This window comes from Balaenoptera physalus (genome assembly GCF_965194825.1).
Source record: "Balaenoptera physalus genome assembly, chromosome: 13".
In the NCBI taxonomy this organism is placed as follows: Eukaryota; Metazoa; Chordata; class Mammalia; order Artiodactyla; family Balaenopteridae; genus Balaenoptera; species Balaenoptera physalus.
The window spans coordinates 14,331,004-14,355,356 of record NC_138892.1 but is presented as its reverse complement, the minus strand read 5'-3'; the positions used below and the strand labels follow the sequence as shown (position 1 = coordinate 14,355,356).

Sequence of the window (24,353 nt, the reverse complement as noted above, 5' to 3'; positions counted from 1 at the left end):
TTAATTATTTACTGTTTTTATACCGCCAGTCCCATTTTCTCAACGCTGGCTGCACATGGCAAACTTAAAACAATTCAAGGTCTCCACCCCACAAAGATTCTTACTTATTAACTGGTTTGCAATGGAACCTGACCATGAATTTGTTTTAAAAGTTCCTCAGCTGATTCAATTTGTCCCCAGTCAAGGCTGAGAATCAGTACAACGGACCATGTGCCACATGAGGGCAGGGATCACGTCAGTACTTCCTGATACAGGCTCCACGAATGATGCTTGCATCAACACGCATATAAGGAAAACAAACAGCAATTGCTTTCCAGCAGCAATTGTGGGTCCAGCCCATGTGTTTCCCTATAATACACTCCCCCTTTCCTTGAGGTAACTTGAGTAGAGCTCTATTTTTTTTAGAATCAATTCTTCATCCTCAGAAACAACCAGCACCATCAAGAGACAGGAGCCCTTGGTTTTCAGTGCTGGAGAGGGGATGAGACATAAGCCCTATCTTATCAGGCTTCAATGTTCTCAGCCTGTGAGGCCATCTCTCCCTTCTCCATCCGACCGGGTACAGGGTGGTGGCGAGGCGACTGTGTGGGGGGTGAGGGCCCGTCTGCTTACCTGTCCATGGAGAGCTGAGCAACCAGGGTGACGTCCGTGTTGTCTGAAGTGGGCTCGTACTCGTAGTGCAAGAAGTACAGGTGGGTTCGGTGGACGGTGAAACGCTCTCGACGGAACTCATAACACAAGTCGTCCTCATCCAGCTCAGACAGCTGCTTCTGGAGCTGAAAGGTAGGCAAGAGGGCTTGGAAACAAGAAGAAGATCCCCGAGGGGGCCTGTCTGTTTGTTGTGCCCTGTTCTCCCCTGAGTTTGTTACCCATTGGACCTTATTGATGGGCCAATCAGAGAAGGACAGGATCCTGTTGTCATTTTCCTCTGCAATTTAATCTGATTTCAAAGAGGTGATGATAAAGGGCAGCTGCCTCACCCTCTGAGGAATGAGACCCTCTGAGCTAACAGTGATGGTGGTAGCACTGACAAATGTATAAGCAACCACAAAGTCCTTATACAAAACATAAAACGTTTTCCTTCATGACCCAGCACAACAATTTCAAATAACAGGGGGAAACTGTCTAAGAACAGAGTAACGGAAACCAAATGGAACAGTACCTTTGTGTGACCTGATGCTTTTCTCTCTCTAGAGCTACAGATTTCAATCTCTGTACCAGGTATTGGAAAGAAATGCAATGCAAACCCATAAACAAAACATCTTTTCTTTTAATTTCATCCAAGTTTAATCAGTCTCAGTACCCACTCTTTTTCTCCCTCTCTTCTAATGCTCTGACGTCTTTTACTTTATTAATCTGCTTGTAGGAGTTCTTTACTTACCTCTCCTATTCTCCTTCCTACCCAACTAGTGAAAGAGTGAGCTGTCCTGCTAACAGGGAACTAGGAACTTAGCATTTCACATAAGCAGATGCGGATATACAGGTTTCCAGATCTGCCTTATAAGCAGCTGCCCGATACACAATATCCCTCCCAGGCAGGTGAGATTGACTATGCTTGCCTTATAGGTGAAAAATTGCAATGAACAAGTAAAAGAAGTTCGACAGTTATGGAAATTCAGTCAGTGGATGTGCGGTATTAGAATGAATGGGCTGGGAATAGGCAGGAGAGAACTTTTTCGGGTGATGGGAATGTCTTGTCATGATCAGAGTGATGATCATTTGGGTGTACACATTTGTGAAAATACACGTACACTCAGAACGGGTGGATTTATCATATGCAAATTGTATTTCAATAAAACTTATTTAAAGAAAATAATTTGCCAAAGGTCACATGGTTGCTTCCAATATTTCTTCAGTTACATGAACCTTGTCCATCACATGATGACATATAGTTGAATATAGATTAAACTTTACGTGACTAGAGTGATTAAGAGCTGAATGCAACAGAATATTTTTCCAAAAAGATATATAAAATCTCTAACCCAACAAGAAAATATATTCACTCACTTCTCTATGACCTATCAATTAAGACCACCGCCTTGAACTAGGTGATATGCTATGATTATTCTTTTGTCTACAGTTCCAATGATTTTACTGTTAAGGTCAAATGGTTTATCCTTCTTTATTCTCTACCAGTAGTTCAAAATCATGGTAAATTTTAGTTTGCTTTATATTAGGACCATGCTGATCTTGTAATTTTTGTGTTTGTATTCCTGAAAAAAGACTTTAAAAAAAAAATTTTGTTGCAGTGTTTTGTTTTTTTTATAAATTTATTTATTAAAAAAAAAAAAGACCACTGCCTTGACAGGTTAAGCTATGATATTATTTCTCAAGATGTGTGCTCTGACAGCTGACTGCATTAAATGCTCCAGTTTCTTCATTGCCCCCTCCCCCATATCCTTCCCCTTTGTCATGTGACTTTTGGTGCTGCCCACTAGAGAGGCAAAGCCGATTTCTCTAATCCTTGAATCTGGGCTGGACTTGTGACTTGCTTTGGCAGACAGAATGGAGGGGGAAGCACTGATGCCCCAATCCTGAGGCTAGGGCTCAAGAGGAAGTGCCTGCTTCTTGGGAAAATGCCCGGCTAGCCTGCTGGGGGAAGAGCGAGAGCTGGAGCAGAGTGGAGTCTCCCCAGTTGCCTGTCACGTGAGCAAGCCTGGCCAAGATCAGTAGAGCTGCATCCACAAACACTTCTCACCGTACACCACTGAGGTTTTATGGGTTTGGAGCACTAGATAACAGGTAGTGCCATTGGCATTTTGTGTGGGGTACCTTTTCATTGTGTGAGTCTGTCCCACATACCACGGGGCAGTTGGTTTCCAGGGCCCCGGCCCAATAAACGTTCGCAGGATTCTCCAGACGGCTGTGTACAACTACAAATGCACCCATATGTTCCCAAAGGCCACTCGGGGAATTGGTTGTGATCAAGTGATGTATGAGACGTTCTCAGCTATCTTTGACATTTTTAACCTTTAAAAAGGATGCAATCAGGGATACCCTTCAGCTTTTCAAGTCCAATTCGACGTCCTTGCCTATTTGAAGATTCCCTCCATGCCAGCAGGGTAACTACTTGATATGAAGCTAGGAACTAGAACTCTCATCCCACCTAAGATCCTATAAGCCAGGTGACGCCTTCTGGCCTGCAGGACCAAACCCAGGTATCTTCTGGCCTGCAGGACTAAACCCAAATCCTCACTGACAATCACATACTCTCTCTCTCTGACCCATCAATCCCCACACACTCTGCCTTACACCAACGGTCTTCCCTCCGCTCTCCAAACCTGCCTTCCCTCCCACACCTCCGTCACTTGGCCCATCTTCCCTCTCTGCCACACCCTCCCTCACCTCACCCACTCTTCCCCACCTGGGGACATTCTATTTACCTTCAAGATTCAGCTTAAATGGCACCTTCTCTGTGAAACCTTTATGGGCCCTGCCAGGTAGGGCTAGTCCATTTCTTCTCTGTGCTCCAAGAGCGCTCAACTCATAATTCCACCAAAGCACTTGCTAGTTTGAACTGAAATCGTTTAAGAGCAACTTCCCTGGCAAGACTGTGACACTTCACCATTGTCCCCAGCACCGTGCCCACTGCAGGACAGGTGCTCAATATGCATGTGCTGTGTGCATGAGAAATACCTGCCGCACACAAGAAGGCTGCAGTCACTGAAGTTAAGGTCTGTCCGTGTCATTTCCCTTTTGTATCCTCTAATGTTATGCATAGAAGCTTGTCATTCTTACACCCATCATTTGCTCCTATATTTGCAGTTTGAGGGAGGGTCTGTGACGGCTGAAAAGGTTGTGTCCAGCAAACAAGCATGTGCCGGGCTCCGTGCAAGGTGCTAGGTGCGCTTGACTTCCTTTCCTTAGAGCCATCCAGTGAGGCATGTGTCAAACCCTCACTTGACAGTTGAGAAAGCTGTTTGGAGATCTTGAGATCACCCAGGGAGGTCAAACTTGGGTCTCTGTCCCTGGACCACCAAACTGCCTCTCCAGAAAAGATGCTTGTTTAGCCTCAGGTCAAGAAACAGACACAGGACAGGGGCTGAGGTTACTGCTTCGATCCCAATCCTGTCCGTGAAATCTTGGGAGAGTGAGTGAATCATTTAACCCTTCTGAGCCTCAATTTCCTCACCTGTAAAATGGGGATAATAACAGTAGCTACCTCAGGGGATGGCAGGAGGATTCCAGGAGATGCTGCATATGAAGAACACAGTGTTTGGAGTGACTCAACAATGTCATCTATTATCGTGGTTGTGATCACAATTAGGAAAGGGAGACTCCTGGGCTCCCGGAGACACCTAGGTAGACGTGTGCTGAAACGTCACCTGAAGGAGATGGCATGGCAAGGGTCTGGAGGGCAGGGGAAGAGGGGCTGGATGAGGCTGGGTCACCTTCTGTTTCATGAGTGTCAGAGAGAGTCCCGACGTCTTCCTCCTTGAACTCAAATATGCCTGGAAGCGGCAGTGTTGCCTGCCAGGAGGAAACGGAACCAACCGACACCCACCTTCCCTTTCTCACCCACCCTGCTGAAGAAAACAAGCAATTACTGCCCTTTAGAGAATAAATGTCTGTCAAGTTCTTTGCAAAAGCAGGGCTGTTTGGGGGGTATTTGTTTCGTGCTGTATTTTTAATATGCCGATAAGAGTGCATGGCTTCCAGCCCAGTGAAGAGAGAGGGGGAGCGTGTGAGGATGTGTATGCAGGTCCGTGTGTGAGCACGGTCGGACACACGCGTATGGAGCAAAAGGTCTTTCTTTGATGAGGTTTCGAAAAAGCTGTTTATCCTCATCACAAGAGAAAGGAAACTAGTGACCAGAACATGAGAAATGCATGTGTTACGGGGTTCTCCCTTCCCCCTTAGCCTCATACCGGCAGTACCCTTAAGTTGTGGAAAATGACATTCCAAGGTAAATAGCTCCAAGAGCCATTTTCTGGAAAGCGCCCATAGCGTGGGCTCCTAAAGGCAGGAACCGTATCCCATCCATCTCTGAATCCCCTGAACCCAGAACACCTAGTGCATCTTGAGTGCCCAGCAAGACTCTGTTGGATGCATTCAGAGCCACAGCATGTTAAGAAAGGGAACAGCGACCAATGACAATGCTCCTAGAGCTACCAAAGTATGGCTGCCCTAGCTGGGAGGGTCTACCAGCAGTCCCGGGGGATAAGTAGCCTCCATCTATGAACTTCATGGTACCAATGTGGTTCAATGGCAGCCACATCCCAAGGTCACCTGTGGCCATCACAGGGCTTAACGGATAGGATCTAGGTAACATTGCCATTTACCAACCACACTGGGTACTGTGGAAAGCACAGCAGGTATGAGGTCAGACATAAAACGTCAGAGTCTATTGGACTCTGGACCAAATAGATGCCTTCCTTGAGCTTTAATATTATATTTATTATCAACCTGGTGCTTTGCACCTCTGCTCTAATATAGACTGAGCATCTACTGTGCACCAGGTGCAGTGCTAAATCAGGTGCATTGCTTTACTAATTTAATCCTTGAGCACAGATCTCCGTTTTACGAAACAGGAAACTGAGGCTCAGAAGTTGCCCATAATCTTCCAGTTACACCTAGAGAGCAGCAGTCCGGACTGTGAATCCAGTCTCTGGACCTCACACCAGGGACATCTCACAACACAATTACCTCTCTCCTGGCGGGTGGATGTGAGGATCAAATGAGCTGGTGGAAGATACAATGCTGTGTGAACAAAGCAGGCCATAAAGATGCATATGCAGTTATGATTCCAATACAGCAAAAAGACAAACAAACCCCACACAGAAACAGACCAAAGGGAACACGTTACAATGTTAACAAAGCTTTTCTCTGAGTGGTGGATTCACAGATGAATTTTATTGGCTTCTTTATACTTTTCTGTACTTAAGTAATTCCCTGCAATTTTCTCAAATGAGCTAATGCACGTACAAGTGCTTTGTAAACTGTAGAGTGCCACACACGCCTCAGCGATGTTATTATGATTGCATTATGTACATTTTCAAATTCTAATCTAGGACTGCTTATCGCTGACTGCACGGCTGATATTATCCCAAGGGGGAGACTAGAGCAGCTTGAAACTCGCCTCTTTTTCACCCAGGTAATTTCTCCAGGGAGCTGCGGAGCTGGAAGGCAGGGCTGGGGTGGCTTTTGTGAACAGGGTCTGAAGGCTACCCCCACTCCACACTCCAGCCACGTGGGGAGCAGGGGCTCCTGACAAGCAAGTCACAGAAACAAAAGACAGATTCCTCCTGAGATAAAATGCATTTGCTAAATTGCTTCCTTGGGCAGCCAGCTGAGGCACAGGGAGATCTGGACTTAAGGGAAAATGACCTTCACGCAGTTTGCATTTATTTCTTCCCATCCTGAAGGGCAGTGGCCTAGACTAACCTCTGAGCTGGGCTGGTCCTGCCTGAGGACTCAGATGGGTGGGAAGTGTGTCCCCGGGCTCCGGCCTAACGGACTTCTGCTCAAAGTCAGGAAAAACTACACGGAGAGATTATGGGGGTAAGTGGACACTGAGGCCTGATTCCTCTGACCCTCATTTTCCACGTGACCTTGAGCAAGTCATTTCTCCCAACAGCAAGACAAAGAGTTCCGGCTTCAAGGATCACGTGCTTGGGCTTCCCTGGTGGCGCAGTGGTTGAGAGTCTGCCTGCTAATGCAGGGGACACGGGTTCGAGCCCTGGTCTGGGAGGATCCCACATGCCGCAGAGCAACTAGGCCCGTGAGCCACAATTGCTGAGCCTGCGCATCTGGAGCCTGTGCTCCGCAACAAGAAAGGCCGCGATAATGAGAGGCCCGCGCACCGCGATGAAGAATGGCCCCCACTTGCCGCAACTAGAGAAAGCCCTCGCACAGAAACGAAGACCCAACACAGCCATAAATAAATAAATAAACCCAAAGTTTAAAAAAAAAAAAAAATAGGATCACGTGCTCACTAGGCCAGGTAAGGGCTGAGAGCCCTGTGGGCACTTTCTCACTAACACTCACATGGTCACCGTGCTTAGAGACCACCAGCAGTCCAGTTCTATAAAGAAAGCCTTAGCCACTTGTTCAAGGTCACACAATGAATGAACAGAGTAGCCGAGATTCACATCCAGGTGTCTTTCCTCCAAGTTCCTGTACATAATCAAGTCACTACAATGCCGTGTTCATCAGTCTCTGGGGATCTTTCTAGTCTAATGACAGATGGTTCTGTGACTGCAGAGGACTGAATCACGTGCTTCCCTCGGTGGCAGAGATCTTCTGCTCTTGGGCTGAGTTTCCAACCTTCCTGCAGTGCAGGGTAAACCATGTAGCCAAGTTTGCGTCAGTGGAATGTGGGCAGATTCTGGCCAGTACAGGCACCGCTTCTAAGACTGTCTCATGCACAATCTTCTCTTTGTCAGCCAGAGCAAGAGCCCCCAGTAGAGGATGTTCCGTGGAGGGCAGAGGCACGAGATGGAAGGAGTCTGGGCCCTGAACCTGGAGAACAGCCGCCTGCCAATCAGGAACACCTGCTTGAACTTCGTGTGAGTCATAAACTTTCAGTCTCTGCCGAGTCCATTTTACGGTTGCTTGTGTTACCTTAACTAACACACCTACTTGACCTCTTCCAGCCAGTAAGTGATGAAGACAGTACAACGGACCAAGTCAGGAGTCTCTGAGGCCACCCTTTCTTCTTTCGACACCTGTCCTTTTGATGCTTTAGGACAATGGGTAGAAACATCTGATGGATAAAATAACACTCAGGAGTGTTGCTTTACACTTTCAGCGGCCTGGATATCCATTTCTTCATCCGTTCCTCCCAGTATCTATATGAGACTGGCACGGCTGCCCTCTTGCCCCCAGTTGATGGATGAGGAAACTGGAGCACCGGGGATGTGCACAGAAAAGCTGGGGCTCTAAGTCACGTCTCCTGGAACCTAACTCAGGGCTCTTCCCTGGGGTTTCCAAGAAGTGGTTAAGTTTTATTAAACCACGTGGACAGGCAGAGAAAAATTACTAGCTCACTGGTTGCCTGCTATGCATGTTAATCAACAGAGTTCCAGGAACCCAAAACACTGTTTTCCAAGGAAACCAAACCATGGGCCCGCTTTCATTCTTTCCTGGGAGGGGAGAAGCCTGGGCCTAGGACCATTCAGTGACGGTTCAGAGAGGGTCTGCTGAGCACTGACTGAGGCTCTGAGGAAACAAGAAAAAGGCATGGTCTGCTCCCTCCCAGCTATCAGCATTAACGTGTACATCGCACACAATTAATAGTCCCTTATTTTATGCCAAGCCCTGTGCTAGGAATGGGGAACGAACACATTTCTGCACTGAGATTGTTTATACAGTCTGGGTGGGGAAACAAAGAAGCAAGTTAGCAATTGTAAAACTGTGTATTCATAATGCAAACAAAACTCAAGGTCGGGGGGATGTGCTACGTGCTACACGGACCGAAGCTCCTGACCTGTCTTACCTTACTTAGTCTTCATCATGCCTACAGGGTAGGAACAGTCCTACCTGAGTCCCATTTACAGGTGAGAAAACTGAGGCACAGAGAGTTTGAGTGGCCTGAAATCCCAAAGGGAGTATTCCTAGCATCTTACGCGAGGCAGTCTTGCTCCGGAGCTGTCCTCTTACCTACCGCACAAGGAGCCAGTTGGGGGAGGAAGATTCAGCCAAAAGCAGAAGAGGGCGGGGGCTGCGACTGACAAAGGCACAGGAGAGTCGAGCACCTGGCAGGTTTGGACAGGTGACAACCAGAGCCTAGGCGTGTGAAGGAAGGATGTATTCCTGTGGCCCAGACACACCCTCTGAGTATCTGGACCGTGACTCCCCCCTTTATCCCCCCTCTCCTGGCCACCCAGGCAAACACTGTGATGCTTCAGGCTCTGGAACCTAACACGCCATGGAAAGCCACTGGAGGCTGGCCTCGGGCAGCCTGTGGTAGGGCTCTGGACGCCATCCACCCTGGGCTCCGCTGCCCACGGTGTGATTAAAGAGCTGGTGACATGCGGCTCGCACGTGAGAGAAATAATGCATTCTGGGGTTTCTCTGGGGTACAGCTGTTTCCACAGAGCCATCTGCTCCCTGGTAGATTCTGTTTACACGTGTCTTATTTTTAACTTCTCACTGAGCCACCGTGAGGCCGTTGTCTTTTCTTCTTAGTGAGCTTAGCATCAGGGAATGTGACCCCACAGGCGGCCCATCACCTTTGTGACACGAGGGGGTTGAACGTGGAAGCCCTCATTTCAGAGGTGAGGCAGGGGGCTGAGAGCAGCTGGATGGGAAGGCATCCAGGACGAGCTTTCTGGCCAATACTCGTAAGGAGACCGCCCGTGGCCTGTAGCCCTTTGCGCACCTTAAGCCCTTCAACGCACATACCAGCCTGGGCTGGGTTTGTTTACTGACCATTTTACAGGTGGGAAAACTGAGGTTCAGGGAAGGCAAGAGTTATGCTTGAACGCAGAGATCTAGTCCTGGGGCCTGGTTTTCTGATTTTAAGTACGGGGATCTTTCCAGAGTACCACAAATACTTCAAGACAAAGACTTTTAATAGTTCATTGGTTTGACAAAATTTATCGAGCACATAAATTTATCGAGCAGTCTTTCATAGGCATAAAGATATACTGATGAATGAAACAGACAGACATCCTTGCAGTCCCAGACCTTACATTCTAGTTGGAGAGACAGAACCAACAAAATAAATAAGTCCAGAATATAATACATCGATGGGTGATAAGTGCTATGGAGAAAAATAAAGGCACGAGCTCTGGGAGATGGGGGTGCTGGGATTGGGGTAAGTATTACAACTTTAGATCATGGAGTGTTTTCAGCAGTTGTAAAAAGACTACTCAGCAAGACTGATACCAGTTCCAGAGCTGCCACCAACCTGTCCTCTGATTTCATATCACTGAGCCTCCGCTTTCTCCTCTAAAAAATAAAAATAAAAATAAAAACTACCTTGCAGGGTTCGTAAAAGAACACTGTTCGTAAGAACAGTGATACAAAGTAAAAGCAACTAGGAGAATCGCTGAATGACTTGTAGTTCCTCTTATGTTAATTTTAAATAGGGATCTACATCCACTTGAGAAGCATGGCCTCGGTCGGTCTATGACTTCAAAGTTAGGGCGACCTTGTTTCCAATCATGGCCCCATCATGTAGGAGGTGCTTGATTTTGAGCACGTAACTCATCTCTTCTGAGCTTTGGTTTCCTTCATCTGTGAAATGTGACTCGTAACGCCTCCCTCCCTTGATTGTGGTGAAGATTAAAGTTGCATTTCCCTTTTGCTTTCCCTGCAGGAAATCTCCAATTGTCAAAGGCTAGAAGAAGCAGAGAAAGGTCTTGGAGCAGCATAGAGAGCTCTCCCCATGCAGGAGAGAACAGAATGATGAAGGCCTAGTGCACGGATGCCCCGTAGGCTTCCGCATCTCCCGTGTTATTGCTTGGAGATTGTTACTGGTTCTCTGGAGTGCTGTCTTGGTGAGGATCCTGGGGTTGGGGCTGAGCCCAGAGGGACAAACGGGGTCATCAGTTAGTGATGTCTGCTGTGGGCATCGGATGAGGGAACTCCAAGTCTGCAGACGCTTGTCTACTGACTTGCAATTACATATAAATGTGAAAACTCATTGGTGTCCAGTCTTTTTGCTTTTTTTCACTTTTTAGGTGTTCGCTATGTTTCATAATTTAACTTCTAACATGACAGTGGATAATTCTTTTACCACTGGACTTTCTGACTTCAATACCATTGGTTTTCCTTTTTTTGGCTGCCATGGGAAGGATGAACAGGGGGTTGAGCCCAGAAAGGGTTGTTCTGAAGCTGATGAAGTGAAAGTGACAGCTGTCAGAAAGGCATCTGCAGAATAGGCAGCAAACAGTCTGAGGCCATTTCCTGCCAGGATAAACAGCATCTTCCCTCCTCTGGCCAATTCCTGCCCCCTCAGCCTACTCAGTGCAACCTTAGTCACTGAAAATTGTAAATTGAGTTTGGTATACTTTGGTTCCTAAGGAAGGGCATGTACTTTAGTACGATTCCCATCCAAATTGGAAAACATCTATAATAACATACATTTTAATGGTTTTGCATTTAGAAAGGTGAGTTTCTTTTATCTGGAAAACTCCCTGAGGTGGAGCAAGGCACTCTTGATGATAAAGCAGCCTTCTATAAATACAATGCTTGGGGAGAGTTACATGTTTCTGGATAACACGCTGTATGGAAGCTACACTATCTGCCCGGCTGTTGGGGACCACAGGGGGTGTCCTTATTTTTTACTGCACCCAAGGGCAGGACTCAGATTAATGGATTCTTTCCAGAAGGGGGGATTTCAACTCAACATGAGGAAGAATGGGTTAGCATCTGGAGCTTTCTAACAGTGCACTAAGCTGCTGGAGGTGGTGAGCTCCCTGTCTTTGGGAAGATTCCAGCAGAAACCAGATGTAAGCCTGTTAGAGACACTGTAGAAGGATTTTTGCACGGATTAGGGGTTAGAGAATATCCATGATTATCCAGCCGTGTTCTGTGGAGTCCCAGAGTTTCTTGGCTATGCTTGAGCAGCTGGGCTGCTGAGGAAAGGGGAGAGAAATGCTAATATATAGAATCCTAGCTTCCACTGCGACTTCAAATTATAGTAACTAATGCCAAGTGAATACTTATTGCATTACACAGATTAACTTATTGGTTCCAGGGAGAGATGCCCAGACAAACTATGGGACAGGAGTGGCCATGTCCCATCAGCTACTGTCATTCTACACCGCAGCTGGAGCACCAGCTCTTCCAAACAAAACCATCTTGTTTTGGAGCAAGTACCCCAAACAAAGGCTGGAAAATGGGGTTTGCTGCTTACTGAAGGGTTGAATCCCCCAACCTCCTGAATTCATGCTCCTTCCCTCCCTCTTTTCCTTCTTCTTTTCTCTCTCCCTCTCTCTTTCTGGCACCAAGACCAACCAAATGGCCTCTTCTTCCCACCCGGAGTCTCCTGTTGGAGGAGAAATCTACCTGGGATTGTCTGATCCAGAGCAAATGTGACAGCCCTTCCCATGCTTTATACACAGATTTCTAAGTGACTCTGTAGGTTCATCTCTCTGCCAGGCCTTCCTAGAAAAAAAATCTTAAAATCCCAAAACCCACTCGTGGAACAACAGAGTATGATCAGACAGGTTGGGCACTGTGGTTTGTGATAAACCCCCTTCTCAATGAACACTGTGTTCTGGGTGTCCTATTTTTGGTGATTTAACGTCAATTATCCATGAGACACTATGACAAAGGCATCACTGTCCCCAGTTATGTATCAGATGGTGAGCCAAGGCTCAGAGCATCCACGTGACCTCTCTGAGGTCCTACGTCCACTAAATGAGTGATCTGGGATGACCGGAGAGCTCACACCCTTATCATCATCATCACCTCCGTGAAGACATAATAATACAAAAATGCACCTGTGCAGCCCTCCATGCGCTCACGCTGGCTTCACCGGAAGCCGGGTATGCCATGCTCGTGTTCACCTCTGGTCTCCACTGCCTGTGCTGCTCCCTCCACTCTCCATACCTTCTCACTCCTCCTTATTCACCCTTCGAATATCACCTCCTCCAGGAAGTCTTCCCTGACATACCTGCTCTCCCCTTCTTGTGTGCTCTCAAAGCATCACACTGTCTCGGCACTTATCACACTGGATGGCAACCCCGTGCCTGCCTGCATCCCTCACTAGACAAGCCCTGTGAGAGTCAGGCTTCGATCTGCACTTGCTCCCCCAGGATCACTAGCCCTGAGGCTGGTGACCGTTTCAATGACTTATCTGCTGAATGGATGAACGCGTCTTGAGACTCAGACCCTGCCACCAGAGCCCTTTCCCACCTGGGATCTGCAGTCCGATGGAGAGGTCCCTGACTTCCAGTCTTTGAGACGACCACTAACTGTGAGCTTGTCATAGTTCCAATGACCTCTTCCCCAAAGCTGGGAGCGTTCGGCTTTGGGCCAGATACAAGGTCTTACCCTTTTCCCGCTGGCTGTGTTTGCAGATAACACTCAGCATGCTGCAAAGGACCAGGGCTGGAACTCCCCGCGGAGACACGATTCCAGGCTGCGATGTTACAGACTCTCTGCCTGCTCCAGCCCCTGCCGCGCCGCCGCGGGCCTGTCAAGCCAGAGGCATCTGACTGAAGCAGAGCACAGGGACCTGGCGTCTCGGTTTACGTTCCCCTGTTCTCAGCGCCCACAAAACAATCCATCTGTCCTCTCCATCCCCGCGGCTGCCGCCCTTGGTCAGAGCCCCATCACCATCTTTTGGCCTGGGATGCGGCAACGGCCTCTAAGTGGTCTCCCTGCCTCCAGTCTCACCCTTTCCGTTCTATTCTCTACATGGAGATTTTTCTCAAATGTAAATGTGACCACGATTAAAGCCCTTTGGGGACTCCTCACTACCGACAGGATTAAGTCTAAACTCCTAAGCACAGCCCAGGCCCTTCGGTCAGCTTCGTTCTCTGCCCCTCTCCTGACACGCCTCTGCTCCAGTACAGAAACTGCCGGCACGTTCTCTCCGAACTCTCTACTTCTTCATCTGTTCTTCCTTTGTGTCTGGTCCTTCATTCTTCTCTCTTATTTGTTCAGTTCATTCCATAAACATTTATTAAGTGCTTGTTATGTGCCTGCTTCCATTGTAGGGGAGGGCACCCCAGAGGTGAACGGTACAGGCAGAGTCTCTTATATTTGGGGAAAAAAATCAGGAAAAAAATGACATGAATCAAATAATTGTGGATAGTAGGTATGCGCTGATGAAAAGAAAATATGGCACATCACAGAGAGTGATATTAAGGGTTACCCGAGGCTGGCGGGTGGTCAGGGTGTCCCAGGACTTGGGAAGCAAGTACAAAGACCTTCCCAAGGAGGGTGGGGGGAACCTGGGGTGTAGGAGCAGCAGAAAGGTGGTGGATGTGGGCTCAGCATCAAGGGGGGTGTTTGGGGGGACAGCTGAGGTGAGCCCCAAAGAAGGCTGCTCTCTCCTTCATGGCCCTCCCTGTACCCGGGCAGACTGTCCTCTTGCCACCTCCGACACTGTTCCATGGCAAGCACCTGCTACAGGGCATGGGCCAGCCTCTGATTTCAACCACGGTGCCCTGCATAGCGCCTGGCAGGTGGCCGTCTCTCACACGTGCGTGTTAAACAAGTAAATGCAGTCACAGATTCCGAGAGGGACAACCAAAGACTTCTCCCCTCTGATGACCCACCAGGGGAAGCTGGTGTAGGAAAAGCTGGTGAGTCATTTTTCAAGGGAGTTCCACTTCGTAAGGCACTGAGCAGCGTGCCACGGGAACTCACCCATACGGAGATTAACTGATGGCGTCAATCTGCAAGGCTTTTTATCTGAGCCTCTTCCGTGGAGGAAAAAAAAAAAAAGGAGCAGGAGAAGAGTTTATATTTAATGTTTGGGGAAAGAGTGCAGAATGGGCACTCAAACATTGATGATGACAAAAAATACTGATTTGAGGAAAGAGAACGGAAGGAAAACCCAGACGAACACAGTGTTTGTTGAGACCTCTAAGGGCTTCCCAGAATCTGAGACAGCGGTCAAGTGCTTAATGGTTTTCCTTCCTCTCTTGCCAGTGGTAAAGAAGGGCGGACGCTGAGGCAGGTAGGGAGGGTGACACGGAGAAGGGCTGGAGCTAGAGGCGACGCCACTGTGAACTGGGGGCCAAGTGACAGAGAGCAGGGGTGGCCGTGAGACCAGTCACCCTGATACAGGGCCAGGTGAGTGTAAGCCTGCAAGAGCTTCCACACACGCCCTGCCCTGCCACTGGAGCCTAAGAGAATTCTCCTGACATCCAAGATAAGAATACAAACAACAACAGTAACAAAACAAAATCCTGACTCTTTAACCCACTTCCAGCATCCCTCCAGCCTGCCTCCCGGCTACCTGCCACTCAGCATCTCCTGTTCTCCTCCTCCCCCAGCAGTCCCGGGCACACAGGCCATCCTTCAGCTCCTCACAGCAAACCTGCCCTACCTCAGGACCTTTGCACCAGCAACTTCCTCCACCTGGAATGTACTTCCTTTGCTGTTCTTCTTTTTTTTTTTTTTTCTTCCAGCTTTACTGCCGTATAGTTGGCACACAAAAAATGACACATAATGAAAACCATCTAGTGAGTTTGGATATATGTATATACTCAGGTTACTATCACCACATTCAAGGTAATAAACATAACCACTGCCTCCAAAAGTGTCTCGGTTTTTTAGTTCGTGTGTGTGTGGTAAGAACACTTAACATGAGAGCTACACTCTTAAATAAATTCTAAGTGCACAATATCCCATGAACTAAAAGCACTAGGTTGTAGAGTGGATCTCTGGAACTTACTTATAACTGTACCTTTATAACCAGTGACCATAGCTCCCCACAACGCCCTCTCCCCACCCCCTGGCAGCCACCATTCTGTTGTCACCATCTATGCGTGGGACTATTTTAGGTGCCTCGTATATTTGGACTCATGCATATATTTGTCCTTTTGTGACTGACTTATTTCACGTAGCACAATGTCTTCCAGGTCCATCCATCTTGTCACAAATGGTAAGATTTCCTTCTTTTTCAAGGTGGAATAATATTCATATACATACACACACACACACACACACACACACACACACACACATACACACACACATATATATATTTACTATGTATATTTACTACATATATATATATACTTACTACATTATCTTTATCCATTCACCTGTCGATGGATACTTAGGTTGTTTCCATAGCTTGGCTATTAAGAATACTGCTGCAGTGAACATGGAAACGCAGATATTGCTTTGTGATCCTGATTTCAATTCTTTAGGACCCAGAAGAGCCAGAAGTGGAATCACTGGATCACATGACAGTTCTACTGTTAATTTTCTGAGGCCCCTCCATACTGTTTTCCATAGCAGCTACACCATGTTACATTCCACCAACAGTGTACAAGGGTTCCAATTTCTCCACATCCTTGCCAACTCTTATTATCTTTTGTTTTTTTGATAATAGCCATCCTAACAAGCATAGGGAGATATCTCATTGTGGCTTTGATTTGTATTTCCCTGATCCCTTGCTCTTCCAAGGCTGTCTCTTTCTTGAATTTGGGTCTCAGATGAAATGTCACCTCCTCAGAGAAGTCCTCCCTGACTTCATATGTCACTATGTAGCACCTGCCACTGGCTGGCAATTTTTCCTGATAGTTCGTCTAGTTATTAATTGTGTCTCCCCCACTAGAATATCAATACCATGAGAGCAGGGACCTTTATTTACCTATGAATCCTTAGTGCTCAGAATAAGAAGGCCTTCAGTAAATGTTTGTTGACTGAATAAACCAATTACTTCTGTGTCTAATACTAAGGGTCAAGGAAAGGGCAGGGAGCAAATATTTATCAAGCACCCAACATATGGCAGATGCTGAGCTAGGTGCGTTACATGCAGTTTCTCACTTAGTCTCAGAACAGCCCTATAACCGTTTTTTCTTATCTCTATTTGACAGCTGAGGAAACTGAAGCACAGAGAGGTTGAGTAACTTGCCTGAGGTCACACAGGTGGAAATCGGAAGGGATTACAGCCAAACCCAGGTCAGCCTGACCCCACATGCCCTACCTTTTCCACTACAGTGAGCTGCTGCCCCACATCCTGCTCCTCAGAACTTCCAATCAGTCTCAGTTTTGCTCCTACATGTTATGTGACCATGAGCAACCTGCTTAACCTCTCTGTACCTAAATGTCTTCAACTCTAATTGGGGAAAAAAAAGAGGGTTTCCATGAGCATCAAATGAGATACAACATACGAAAAAAATTATAAACAGTGAAGAAACTGGACAATATAGTAGACGTCAGCTATGCCTGTGACCATTTGTGAAAATCTTTTGTGCCACCCCAGGCACTGACCCTGATTCCTGGGTCTCCCATGTGGGTGCCATGTCCACAAAGACCTCAGAGTTCCCGGCTGTGGAGAGACCCTTTGTCTGTTGTTTCACTGGTGTTTTTGCTCACTCTGATTCCTCTGCTTGGCAGCTCCCTTCTGACTTCACCTAGTCTGGGCGAGCGCACCCCCTTCTGCAACCACAGGGACGAGCACAGAGGTGATCTGCTGATATGCCTGTCCCCCTGGCCACTGCCCCGAGGTGGGGATGGTGCCTGGCTCCTCCTGGGCCTGCCCTGAGCCTGGTATGGGGGCTGGCGCCGGAGGTCCTCAGCAGACCAGCGGAGAGGCCATTACTGCCTGCGCAGCCGAGCCCTGGAACCACTCACGTTTTCACTGTTGACGTCAGCCTCGCTGGGGCAGCCGAACAGCTCCCGTCGCAGGAGGTTCCCGTCGTACTCCAGGAAGGTCAGGTAGAGGTTGCGGAAAAACTCCACGTGCTTGTTCTTCACCCGCAGCTTCTTGGGGGAGTTCCAGTGAATGACCTGGCAGGTGACAAGGAGGCAGTCAGGCCGGGACGACCTGTGCTTGTGGGAGGCATGGCTGGGCACTGGTCTGAGTACTACCTGGGGGCCTGCCCATTCATTCATTCATTCATTCAAATTCATTCATTCATTCATTCATTCATTCAACATTTGCGGTCCAGGGGTTAAGAGCTAGGGTGCTGAGGCCAGACTGCCTGGGGTCAAATCCTGGTTCTGCTCTAGGTAGTGATTTAATCTTAGGCAGATTGCTTCGTCTCTCTGTGCCTCAGTTTCCTCATCTGTGAAATGGAATAGTAACAGCTCCTGCCAAGGCCAGTCTTTGAGCTTTCATCTCTTGGCTCCAAACCAGCTTTGTGATGCTGAAGCCAGGACTCTGTCAACCCTACTTCTGCTGTGTCTGCCTGTTCAGCACTGCCAACGGGGGCAGTGAGAGGGAGACAAGGTCTGGAGGGGGAAAAAGGAACTTGCCCCTTCCTGTGTTCCTGTCCCTGCCCCTTTCTCCATGCCAGTGGTGGCACTTCTTTCCTTCAGCAGCAGCTAAGCACACTTTGCAGTTTTTTTCAAAACTCAGATGCAGCATCATGGGCCTTTGTCCCCGCCTGGTGCTGCTCCCTCTGGAGCTGCCTGCTGACCCCAGAGTGTGGCTTCCAGCCCGGAGCTGTAATAATTCCTACCTCTTCCCTCTGTTCCTTCAGCTCCAGGGGTGGGAACTGTTGCCTGCAATTTTCTATTTTCCCTTGTATAGTTAACAAGTGAACACTTTATGTCTAGTTACCATTTTTAAAGATTAAATTCTCTGTTCAAATAATTGGTATGGTTTTTGCCTCCAGCCAGTACTGATGGATGCATGGTCTCCCAGAGCTGCCGTGAAAAAGCAACTCATTAATACAAGTAAAGCACGTAAGTGGTAAGGACACGTGCTCAATACATGCTGGCTCCAACTATTAAGTGCCTACAGTATACGGAGTTGGGAGATGGTCAGAGGCCCCTGCGGGCAGCGCCTGCCCCTGGCTTGCTCACAGTCTGCTGGGGAGTCATGTCCCCAAACAGGTAACAGAAGGCAGTCGTGGAGGGAGGATCAAGAAGACATGGCCGGGGGTTTTCCCTGGTGGCGCAGTGGTTGAGAATCTGCCTGCCAATGCAGGCAACACGGGTTCGAGCCCTGGTCTGGGAAGATCCCACATGCCACGGAGCAACTGGACCCGTGAGCCACAACTACTGAGTCTGCGCGTCTGGAGCCTGTGCTCCGCAACAAGAGAGGCCGCCATAGTGAGAGGCCCTCACACCGCGATGAAGAGTGGCCCCCGCTTGCCGCAACTAGAGAAAGCCCTCGCTCAGAAATGAAGACCCAACACAGCCATAAAAATAAATAAATAAATTTAAATAGCACTTGGCAAACAAAGAGAGGGAAGAAAAATATAGTTATAAAAAAAAAAAAAACGCCCTCAGACCTATGACTCTTTAAAAAAAAAAAAAGACATGGCAGCTCCAGAATGCTCCGAGAAGCATCTCTTAGAAGGAGGTACCTGTGCTGGGGCTCGAAGGGCCAGCAGGAGCTTCCTGGGGAGACAGGGCCTGGGCAGGGGGAGGGGGGCAGATGTGGCTGCAGAGGTGACAGGGGAGATCCTGGCCCCGTGGGACCATGTTCTGAACTCAGACTGCAACACTGGAGATTTTTAAGGGGGCCAGGGAATTACTAACTCTGGGTTTTGGGAAGATTACTCTGATTGTAATGGAGGAGATGCGAGGGGCAGGGTGGGAGGGCCCAAAGGGGGACCAGGGACGCTGGTTACGAGTCAGCTGTGAAGCCTGGGGGCATGGCCCACGCCCTGGGCTGGGGAAGCATTTCTGCGTGGAACCCTATGTTGCTCCACATTGTTTCACATCCACTGTCTTCCTTTAATCCTCACAATGACCCTAACAAGGAATGCAAATTTAAAGATGAAGAAACTGGGGACTCTCCCTGGCGGTCCAGTGGTTAAGACTCCGTGCTTCCAATGCAGGAGGTGCGGGTTCGATCCCTGGTCAGGGAACAAAGATCCCACATGCCACAGGGCGTGGCCAAAAATAAATAAATAAATACATACACACATAAATCTAAAAAAATCAAAAAATTAAAAAGAAAAAAGATGAAGAAACTATGGAGATGTATCTTGCTCAGGGCCACAAAGCTGGTAAATGTTGGAGCTGGGATTCAAACATAAACCTGAATAAATCTGATTCCAAAGTTCTTTACTCTGTGGAGAACAGGAGAAGCCAGGTTCTAAAGACTTTCTTTTTCACGCTGCATCACATTACAGAAGAGACAACATAGCTCTCCTCTTCCCCCACTGGCCCCCCATGGCCCTCACTCTCTCCTCCCACGGCGGGACGGACAGCCTATCTGACCATCTGAGCTGGGGAAACACTGCTCTGTAAGACCAAGCCCCTCTCTCAAGGTACAGCGAAAACAGGAAACCTATGTGGTCCAAACCACATCACGGCTCTCCCCTAATCAGCAAAGGTGTAACAACAGAGCAAGAACCGGGGCTGTCAAACCAGCCTAGGTCTGAATCCCAGCCATCCTCTTCACTAGCTGTGCGTGTCCTTGGGCATCTTGTTGCATTTCCTGGGGCCCCAATTTCCTCATGTGCAAGGAGGGGATCAGTAACCCCAACTTCACAAGGTGGTTATAAGAGGGTTACACGAATGCCTGGCACAGTGCCTGCATGTCACAGCGGCTCCATATACGTGGTTCTCTTCCCCCTCAAAGATGGGACCAACCTGCGCCACGAGTGCTCTGCCCTCCTTTCCCTCCCGCCAGCAGGAGGTCCACTGCAGCCGTGAGGAGGGAAGCAGGCATCTCGCACTCAGGAGAGGGCAGAAAGGGACAGCAGACCCTCCTTGGAACGAGGCCACTTGGCGGTGTTTGCATTTCAGGGAAGGATGAGTATACAATGCGCAATTCTCTTCCTGTGCCCTCTGAAGGGTGCGAGAGGGAAGGAGAGGGAAGACTCCCTTGAGAATACACCCAACCCGGGCAGGAGAAGGTCCCGGGCCAGGCATTAAAATAATTGCATGCGAGCTGGTGACACTCATACCCAGTGGGGATCACGTCTCTGCTGTGAAAGATTCTGGTCCTTGCCAAGTGCTGAGCCAGCAGGAAGGCGGATGGATGTGCATCTGACTCAGGAAACCTGGGCTTCTTCAACAGGGAAAAACTTTAACTAAGGGGAAATCAGGGCTGGCCTATGAGTCCCCAGGCAAACAAATCATCACTTATCATTCACGAATCTACCAGGTACTTTGGAGACACTGTGTCATTAAATGCTCCAAATGAGCCCATTTGAATCCCACTGTGCATTTTACAAAGATGGTACTTGACGTGCCTGTATTTCACAGCTGGTAAGTTGCAGAGCTGAGACACGAACCCAGCTCTGAACCTAAACCCCCAGGTTCCTGACTGCTATCGAGTTCCACGTCAATGGCCGAGCACTTTACAGGTGCGGAGAGGGAGGCTTGCAGAGGAGAGGCGGCTTGCCCAAGATCACGTGGTGAGTTTGGACCAGGCCAGGACTGGGACGAGGACGCAGGTCTCCTGGTGCTCCCCGCCCTCCCACTCCAGGTCATCTCTTATCCCATCATGTCTCATCCTGTTCTGTGTCTGCCCAGGGATCTGGGTTGGTGTATCATCTACAGGTAAATACTGAGGTTCTATAACAAGCGGCAAAGGTTAAAGGAAGGTAGGGGGAGAAGACGGTGGGTCACTGGTAGGCCAAGGGGGTTTTAAAAAACCCTGTGAACCTAGCTGCCCTGTAATAGGTAAGCCCACTCGAAGTCTATTAAGGTATATTCAGATTTACCTTTCCACCTAGGTTTTTAATCATCAGAACAGAGAATACTCCATTCCCCTGTGCTAGGCTCCAGAGAAGTAAGTAATATCTATTGTTTACCTAATACCCATTATATGCTAGACATAGGCCAGGGCTGTTATTGTTGTTGTGTGTGCGTGTGTATGTGTGTGTGTGGTTTCACATTCAACCCTCAAAACAACCTGGTAACGTTGTTTCTATTATCATCCCTATTTTACAGACAATAATCCTGAGGGTCCCTCAGCTAGTTAAGTAGCCAATCCTAATACAAAATCAGGCCCGTCTTACTCCCAAATCTTTTTCTTTCTGCCACACCATTCATTCATACAATACTAGAATGAGCACCGACTCTGCGCCAGGCACTGATAGGGGTTGTGATTGCAGAGATGGACACAGAAGATCAAGACTCTCTTTCTGGAACCGACAACTGAGGGGAAGAGGCAGACATCACATAACCGTCCATTTTAAATTACAAGTATGACTCGTGTTTTTAAAGAGATGGTAAAGAGAAGCCATTGGTGATTGTTTCTGGGCTGGGCTACTTCAAGTATAGAGAAACCAAGGCCCAGAGGGAGAAAGTCACTTGCCCAGACTCACAGCAGAGGGAGAAGTGGTGCCCAGCTCTGTCTCCCAGGCCAGCGCTCCTCCCACTAAACCACGCACCTGCCTCGGAAACTCCAACTCAGGATGAGTATTGCTGATAATTCTCATCAGCTCATGTCTGACTACTGAGAAATGTCATTTCCTGGTCCCCTGAGGGACAGAATCACCCATCATCACTGGCTCAGGGCCAGCAAGCTGGTGGTGTAGATGACATACATTGACAAGCTTTCACACACGAGGCAAAGTGACACTGGGAATGTGCCCAAAATACGTTTTTGCAAGAAGCTGGTAAGTACACGTGAGTCTATGACGCTTGTGAAAACCAATCATAACTTATTCCACTTGCTGGGACACATCAGCACAGTAATAATTATTATTGTTAATATTAGCAGCTAACATATATTGGATGTTTGCTATGTGCCAAGCACTTCTCTGGACATTGTCATGGCTCATTTATACTTTACTTAATACTACAAGTATATTCTCATTATCCCATCATACAGGTAAGGAAAGTTCAGCCAATTGTCCCAGGTTACACAGCTAGAAAGTGGGAGAGTCAGGATTCGAACCCAAAGAGGTAGAGACATGAGGAATCTCTCTCTCTCTTATTTCTCCCATGTCTGTAATCATCAACTGACTGTTTACAGCAATGAACATGAGATTCTCAGAAGATTACAGGATCAGAAATGAAACCTACTCTCCTCAGAAATGAAACCTACTCTCCCCTCCCAAACACAGGCACGGCACCATCCCTGGGACACGAAGGCTGCTGGGGTGATTTAGGACTTCTCATATACATGGGCTGAACCTCTAGCTTGGGAGGAAGTAGAGAAGGAGGCATCCAGGTTGCATGGCAGGTGGGCTGCAGAAGCTACCAGGCATCAGGGGCCCCAGGGGTATGATCTGATTGGATCTGAAATGTCTGTAAAGGCTGAGTATATGTACAGACTTGCAGTCAGCCTGCAATGAGCCTGCGAAATTGATGAAAATTGATTACTGTCCAGGAAACTTAAACATCATCCGGGAAGACAGCAAAAGTCAACGTGATTAAAGGAGAAATGAGAGACTCTATCACCTATCAAGGGCGCAGGAAAAAGCATTTCAAAGACAGAAACAAGACCTCAGTACAAGGACAAGGCTATGGAAAGAGTTTAGCCCATACTCCGGCTTCTCAAGTACTTGGAACCCACAGGGCTCATAAAAGTAATTCTGATTTCTTGGCAAAAGTGCCAAGATATCAGAACCTGTGTGCAAATGCCACGTGAATAAGAACATGGGGCTTATGTGTTCCAAGTTACTGAGATAAGGGGTATTTGGAAAATGGGTCTCTGTCTCAAGACCTCCACTGACTTTCTTGGCTCACAGAATAACAACTATCCTCCTTAGACTGTCAGTGAAGCTGCCAGTTGCAAACTGGTTGCAAACTGGTTCCCACTTATAATTCCAACTCTAACTCCAGGCTAAAAGAACCTCCTGGTATTTCTTGAACCTGTCTTCCATGACTCAGTGCTTTTGCATATGCCTTTTTCCCCCCCTCCCTAGAATATCCTTATTTCTTCTCTACCATATTCATGCCTGCTTGTCCTTCATAGCTGAGCTCAAATGCACCTCTTCTGTAACTCTTTCCCTGACCACTCATGCCAGAAGGTTGCCTCCTAGCAGTCTTTCTCTCCACTCTATTCTTCATTCCTAAGAGAACATTCATTTTGTTCGTAGTTGCAGTGTCTCTAGTCCCTCTGAGTGGCTCATGATCCGTTTAAGATCCAAGCAATCATGACGATTCTCCTCTCTGATTTCCCAGACTCCCTTGCAGCTAGGGGGTGGCCATGTGACACACAGGATTGCTCAAAAAGACACGTGGCAAAGCATATATTTGATTTCTTAATCACAAGGTTCAGATAAGGTGCTGTCTTCCTCCCACCCCACTCACCTTCCTGTTGTGAACAGAGATGTGATGACTGGCACTCTGACAGCCATCCTGTGACTGTGAAGTCAACACACTGCTGATCTACAAACCAGTTCTACAGCTGCTTACTCCAGGACTCTTAGGAAAGAAATTCAAACCCCCTATTTTATTTTAAGCCACTACAAATTGGGTTTTCTGATTCTCACTGTAAGCATTCCTAATATAACACCTAAGGCAGTTGCTGGGTCCTTCCTCAGTGCGCCACAGGCTCTTGTACTTAACTCAATTAGAGAACTCATTGCATGCTCTGGTAATTATTTATTTACATCCCTGCACCTGGCAGCATTGGAATATGAATTTCTGAGCCAGCAGGGACCATGACTTATTATGCTTCCTGAGTGCTATACTGCCTGGCAGGTAGTTAGTATTCAATAGCTGCCCTTTGGTTCAAGAATGGAAATCATGATGATGACATTCTCAATAATCCTCACATTCTGTCTGTCTATAGCAAATCAGTTATAAAAGCCCTATTCATGTGGGCTTTTGGATGGAGAAACATATTCCCCTTTTCTTCATCTAAGGGCCAAACAGCTTGTCATTTTCTTTTGAAGGAATTGAAG

General features: G+C 47.8%; 1 protein-coding gene and 1 long non-coding RNA gene across 5 annotated transcripts in view; one reads left to right on the top strand and one right to left on the bottom strand.

Annotated features, from left to right (window-relative positions):
- Window positions 1–24,353, bottom strand: part of LARGE1 (LARGE xylosyl- and glucuronyltransferase 1) — a 603,451-nt gene that overhangs the window by 39,209 nt on the left and 539,889 nt on the right. For all 4 annotated transcript variants that reach the window (XM_082420995.1, XM_082420992.1, XM_082420994.1 and 1 more), the window contains exons 10-11: window positions 17,218–17,373; window positions 613–776 (exon numbers count right to left, since the gene is read on the bottom strand). In XM_082420995.1, coding sequence (XP_082277121.1) covers window positions 613–776; window positions 17,218–17,373 — 320 coding nt within the window. The remainder of the gene's footprint in view (window positions 1–612; window positions 777–17,217; window positions 17,374–24,353) is intronic.
- The window catches only part of LOC309641222, a 551,394-nt gene that overhangs the window by 107,689 nt on the left and 419,352 nt on the right, over window positions 1–24,353 (top strand). The gene's annotated exons all lie outside the window — the stretch shown is intronic.